This window comes from Vicia villosa, linkage group LG7 (genome assembly GCF_029867415.1).
Source record: "Vicia villosa cultivar HV-30 ecotype Madison, WI linkage group LG7, Vvil1.0, whole genome shotgun sequence".
NCBI classification, from domain to species: domain Eukaryota; kingdom Viridiplantae; phylum Streptophyta; class Magnoliopsida; order Fabales; family Fabaceae; genus Vicia; species Vicia villosa.
Genome location: NC_081186.1, coordinates 84,999,973 through 85,006,961, shown reverse-complemented (window position 1 = coordinate 85,006,961; position 6,989 = coordinate 84,999,973). Strand labels below are relative to the sequence as shown.

The following is a 6,989-nucleotide window of genomic DNA, read 5'->3' as shown; positions in this document are numbered from 1 at the left end:
ACTATTGTAACTGATTACAGTAACCAGTTACGCCCATGATGAACTTTCTATTTTTCAACCCTTAAGTAAATTTCGCATGTCCGTAATCAATTACATCTCTGTGATAACCAGTTACCATACTTGAATTATCAATTTTATCTTAACATGGTTTACATTATTTCAGTTTACAAAAATCATTTCTAACAACTAAAAAAAAAGGTTTCAAATAATATTAAACAATTTAAAAATGTTACCAATACTATAGTAAATGTTGCAAAATCAACAAATTAAATGTAACATTTTCTAATTATAGGTAATGTTACTTAAAAAAGTTACAAAAAAACCTTTTAGTAACCGATTTTACTTAACATTTATTTAAATGTTACAAGATCTTCTAATTAGCAACATTTTTCTTGATCAAATAATAAATTTCAGCTGTGTTGTAGTGTGAAAAAAAAAACAAATTATACATTATGAATCGCTTCTCCTTCTTTGTGGCGGTGTTTCTTTTATGTGTTGTAAATACATATGCTGTCAAAGTTGTGGATGTTAATTCTATTTGCAAGAATGTTGTCAACCCTCCTTTTTGTTTAAAATTTCTGAAATTAAAACAGGGTGTAGATCTCGTTACCCTTGCTCAATACACAATTAATGTGGCACGTATTAAAGCAACTAGCATAGTTAATCTAACCACAACACTAATTTCTCAAGGTGATATCGGTGTTGTGGCGAAAGCTCATTATGAGATTTGTTTGGAATATTTTGGGTCGAGTGGTGCTCTTCGTGAGCTTAAGTATGCTGAGGAATACTTAAAGGGTGGAGATTATTTTTCACTAAAAGAACAAGTACGTTATCTCATAAATGATTATGCAAATTGTGTTTCCACGGAATCATCATCACGTGATGAACCTTTTGATGACAAAACTAGGATACCAAAATGGGCTGAATCTATCAAGGATTTTGCTTTTATTTTGATTAGCATATCAGATTTTTTGTTAAAAAAGTAATTGTTTAGTTAAAAAATTGCAATAAATGAGTCTACTTTGCTAGTATGAAAAATTAAATGAAAAGTGTTAATGTTTCAAAGCACTTTTTAGTTTTCTTAGTTATACATTCAAAATATAATTTTCTATTTTTAAATAATTTCAAATTATTAGAATTAGAATTTCTTCCGTTATATCAATTTAGTTGGTAATAGTGGATAACTTATTACATGGACTTAAATCTCACAATTTATTCATTTATAAAGATTAAATTCTGACAACTTAATTATTAAATTAAAAGAGAAAAATATGTAATGTGTGCAAGTGGATCTTACAAAACTCCTCTTGGCCACGTCTTCTATCAAAGGTCGTCACTACGAGTCTCTTAAATTAATTAGGGGGGGGGGGGGAGAGAGAGAGTTGGAGAGAGAAAGATTTTATCAATATATTTGGTTTAGAAGGGGCGACAGGTATTTCAAAACTAATTTACTTGTAATTTTACCATAGAATTCATAACATTTATCGTGTATAATTTAAATATAAATTCATGAAAGATTTATAAAAAACGTAACAATTATAATATGTAATTTTAAAAAGATTATCGAACACAATAAAATCTAACAAAAATATTACGATAATTTAAAAGTAACATTAAAATATAAAAACTAAAATAAAAAAATTTAAACACATATAACGACAATAATATGATAATATAAAAATACAAGAAATATAAAGAATGATAAAGTTTGTTTAAAATAGAAATTTTAACATTTTAATAATTTAAATTTAAATAAATAAATAAGAATAAATATGTAAAAATAATCTACTATCTATTCTATTATCTATCCTTTACTTAAAGATTGAACAAACTACCGATAATACCCTTCTCTTTAAAAATTTTTACACTACACTTTAGACATCTTAGTAGATGCACCATTTGTCATCCTTTTAATAGTTCAAATAATTCACCATATCCATATCACTTCCAATACACCTCACATATATCCAATATTTTATTTCTTATGTTATTATTTCAATTAAATTTTTCAGTACATTCACTTTGGCTTTCACATAAACATGAAAATGTATATGATAAAAATAATGAAAACACATTTTAATTGTATGGAACAAATTTTTTGTTGTTAATTGAATTAAAATAATTTTCAATAGAATATTCATAAAAAATATTTAATAAAATCCTAAAATTTTAAATTGTTGACTTTAAAAGAAATTCAACAAAAAATTATTATCACTTTAAATTAAAATAAATATTAAAACAATTATTAAAAACAAATAGAATAAATTCATGTAAACAGGTTGACAAAAATTATCTTGACTTATATTTAATCAATAATTTGATAAATAAATATAAAAAAAATTATTAAAAAACAAATAGAATAAATTCATGTAAACAGGTTGACAAAAATTATCTTAACTTATATTTAATCAATAATTTGATGAATGCGAAAATTAGAATTAATCAAATTTACTATTTTTACGGGTCACTATCACCATTATATATTTTTTATTTTTACTATTTTTCTGTACATTCACTTTAGCTTTCACGTAAACATATGTAAATATATATGATAAAAATAATAAAAAATCATTTTAATTGAATAGTACAAATTTTGTGATCAAATTTTTTGTCCTTAATTGAATTAAAATAATTTTCAATAGAATATTTATAAAAAATATTTAATAAAATCCTAAAATTACAAATTGTTGACTTTATAAGAAATTCAACAAAAAATTATTATCACTTTAAATTAAAATAAATATAAAGTAAATATTAGAAACAAATAGAATAAATCCATGTAAGCAGTTTGACAAAAACTATCTTTGACTTATATTTAAATAAAAATTTGATGAATAAGAAAATTAGAATTACTCAAATTTACTATTTTTACAGGTCACTATCACCATTATACATTTTTTATTTTAATAAATAAAATATTTATAAATATTTAATGTTATTGGTAATATTCGTAAATATTTGTAATATTAGATGAATCTTATACAAATTCATGCTTTCTTTTCAAATGGAATCCTATAATTATCATAAGACCAATATTAATTTAAGTTATGTATTTTAGATGATGCACTATTTTTCATCATCTGACCAATATATTGATTTTTTTTGTATTTAGGACATAGTTTATCTATTTTATTTGTTTATTATCACTAAAAATATTATTAATTTATTTTTTAACTTCAATAAAATTAAAAATGAATTTTATCAAATAAAATAATATTACATAGTCTTTCACACAACTAACTTTTTATCTTATGCGTCACTATCAAATTATTACCATTATTTTCAAATGTCAATTTTTTTTCTTTCTCCATGTCCCAAGTTTTTTTTAAATTATTAAATAAGTTTAAGTTTATATAATAATTGTTTATTTTACCATTATGTAATTCAATATAAATTCACATGTGTATCTAAATACATTATTTACCAAATTTACCATTATAGTTTGTATAATCATATTTTTTGTTGTAATATTTTGATTTCATAAATTTTCATTGTACTATTCTAATAAATGAGTTATATATATATATATATATGTATATATATATATATATATATATATATATATATATATATATATATTATTTCGTCAATATTAAAATAAGTTCACCCGTGCGGATGCTCGAGTCTTGACTAGTTATATTAATACTAATACATGAGAGATCTCGGTCCCCTCCATCTACCTCCCATTCCCTCGTAAATTTTGAACCAATCCTTTAAACTATTAAATATTTCCTCCTTTTCCTCCCCTCCATTTACTCCCAACCAAACATACCCTAGAAAATTGAACAAGAAGGTCTGCATTTGCTCTATTTGAACTGTGACCGCTTTGGCCACTTCAAAAAAGGATGTGGGGAAGTAGGAGCCTTGAAGGTCCAAAGCATGGAAGGTGAGCAGAATCCTCAGGTTGTTAAAAGGAGCATATGTCAAATGGATTCTTCAAATGGAGCTAAACATGACTCTTCACCTAGAAGAGTTATTATAGTTTCAGCGGTCCCAGAACCAAATGGTTAATCGATGGTGATTGCAATATGAAGTACTATCATATCAAAGCCACTGAGAGAAGAAGAAATCAAATATTTATGATCAAGATTAAGAGTGGATATTGGATAGAGAAAGTTGATCACATATGTAATCTTTTTTTTAAAAATTACCAAAATCTCTTCACCAAAGACACCAATACCGGTTTGTGGCAGGACAGGACACAAAGAACACCTTTCCTAAAATCATTTCTGATTTTTTTGGAGAGATTAAATGATCCTGTAGTGAATCAAGAGGTCATGCAAACTTTTTTCGACATGGCTCCTTGGAATGCACTTGGCCGGGATAGCTTCCTAACACGTTTCTATCGAAAATCTTGGTTTGTTATGGGAGATAGTATTTACAGGTATATTAGAGATTTGTGGAATACGACTGTGAGCATGAAAGAAGTCAATTAAACTGAAACTATTATTATTCCCAAAGCCAATCATCCTACTCATGTACATCAATTCCTCCCCATCTCCTTGTGTAATTCCATTTACAAATGCTTGACCAAGGTGTGGGTGAATAGGTTGAAGGGTGTATTGATAAGGTGGTTGGTCATTTTCAAGCAGGTTTTATTTCGGGAAGAAGCATACATGATAATATTGTTCTGACGTTGGAGTTAATCCACATCAGGAATAGAAGACAAGGGAAAACATGGCATTTTGTTATCAAAGTTGATTTGGCAAAGGCATGTGACAACCTAAGTTAGAGCTTTATTCATAAAGTTCTTACTCACTTGGGGTTCCCTCATAATCTAGTCAAGGTTATTATGAATGCTATCACTTCCGTTTTAAATGAGCATAAGGCGAAATGGGAATCAAATGAGTTACTTCAAATCTGTCAAAGGTCTTAGACCGGGAGACCCCATCTCTCCATCGACAAAGCTTGGGTCCGGCTAGGGTGGGCCATTGTCCAGGCTGTGGGCCTTTTTTTTTTTGAGTGGGAGTAAAAAAAAGAGTAAATATTAAGTTAAAAAAACAAATAAGGTAAAAAGAAATAGTAACTAAAACGTTCAGAAGAAAGAAAAAAAGAGACCGAGAGCTAGCGATCCACCGCCATCCGCCGACGACCAACAAGCCTTCTCCGATTTGGTAACCTTCCTTATCCAATCTCCATTAATGTTTTAGTTTTCTACTTTGCAAGATTCATGAAAAAAATTCTATTTGTAATGGATTTGGCTTTTGATTTGAGAGAAAGATTTATTTTTGTTTTGGGTTTCTTTCCAAATAGAAGAGAAGTTGTTGAGAAGAAGAGAAAAGTAAGATATGTTTTGGGTTTACTTTCAAATAGAAGAGAGGTTGTTGAGAGAAAGAGCAAAATAAGATATGTTTTGGGTTTCTTTTCAACTAAAAGAGAGGTTGTTGAGAAGAAGGGCAAAATAAAATACTAGTTGTTGAAAGAGAAGTTTCTTTTGTGTTGGATTTCTTTTCATGATAATTTAGACTTTTAATCAGATTTTTTACTTTTTTTATTTTAGTGATGTGATTCAATTCAATCATCTTATCTTATGTTTCCAAAATTGTTTATTTTCAATTTTGTTTGGCTTTCAAAAATTCAACCTTAGCTCAATATTTTATGAAGGAGTGAAAAACACTTAGAAGGGGGGGGGGGGGGTTTAAATAAGAGTTGTTTCTAAAAAGGAAGATAAATAATAATCACACAATTATTTTTATCCTGGTTCGTTGTTAATCAAACTACCTCCTGTCCACCCCTTACAGAGTAATTTATCTCAACTGAGGATTTAATCCACTAATCAACCTTGATTATAATGGTATTCCACTTAGACAACTTCTAAGTCTTCTAGAGTATACAGATCACAACTTGATCACTATAGGAATTCTCTTTTGCAAAAATAGTAAACAATATTACAAGAGTTTAATGTGCTTCTAAAATAAGCTATAATCACCTAGTGATTTTTCTCTCAAGATTAAGTTCTAACACTCACTAAGATATTACAAGATTTGTGAGGTTGAATATGAAGTTTCTTTGCTTTTTGTGTGATAGCATTGCGAACCATGCTTTACGTGAATAGTACACTGCTGCATTTAATGTTTCACTCTTTTGTCAACTACCTCGAGCCTTGTTTCAACTGCTCTTGCTGACTTTGCCTTTTGTAGCTTCTAACGTTCCTTTTGTCAGTCAGACAGATTTGACGTTGTAGTTTTTTCATCTTGTACTTGCTTCTGGACTCAGAGTATTAGAATGACGTTTGAATATCAGATTCTTCAACGTTGGTGCTGATGTAACTTTAGTCATCAGACTTTGGAAGTTCTTTGTAGCGTGATACCATCAGATCATTAGAGCCTTGTTTCTGATTTCCATCTTCTGATGCCTTCTAGATCATGTTCTGATTTCCTCAAGACCATCTTCTTATGTCTTCCAGACCATGTTCTGATGAAGCCATCCAGATCTTCTAGGTCTGAATGATGATTAGTGCATACTCTTTTAGACTTTTCCTAAAATGGAAAATATGAATAATTAGAGTACCACATTGTCTTATAAAAAATTCATATATAATGTTATCATCAAAACTAGAAATATTGATTAGAACATTTCATGTTCTAACAATTTAGTTTAACTGGTAGATAAGTATGAATTTTCCATCATAGACTTGAAGGATACAAGGAAATTACTCTATCTAGTTCAATTTCTTCTATTTTCGATTTATAAAACTATTTTATTTTAAAGAGACAATGTTTACTCTATCCAGTTCAGTTTCTTATATTTAATTTATTTTAAAAATACTCTATCTAGTTCAATTATTCTATCTAGTTCAATTTATAAAAAATAAAATTTATAAGGAGACAATGTTTACAATGAGTCCATAAATTGCTTCCATACAGATCTTGTTAAAAATCTCAAAAAATAATAGTGGGCAAAACAATGACTAACTCTATTACTTATTCATTTTTATAATTGCAACTTATTGAGTTTATTGTTATTGATTGTTTGAGTTGTTTTATCCA

The 6,989-nt window shown here is 27.8% G+C and overlaps 1 protein-coding gene across 1 annotated transcript; it reads left to right on the top strand.

Moving 5' to 3' along the window:
- The first annotated feature begins 452 nt into the window (after positions 1-452).
- LOC131619561 (uncharacterized) lies at positions 453-986 on the top strand. Its single transcript, XM_058890648.1, has one exon. The coding sequence runs from the start codon at positions 453-455 to the stop codon at positions 984-986; it is 534 nt and encodes a 177-aa protein (XP_058746631.1).
- Positions 987-6,989: the final 6,003 nt, after the last annotated feature.

What these genes read in the sequence shown, in the direction of transcription:
- LOC131619561 (XM_058890648.1), top strand. Translation starts at nt 453, where the DNA reads ATGAATCGCTTCTCCTTCTTTGTGGCGGTGTTTCTTTTATGTGTTGTA.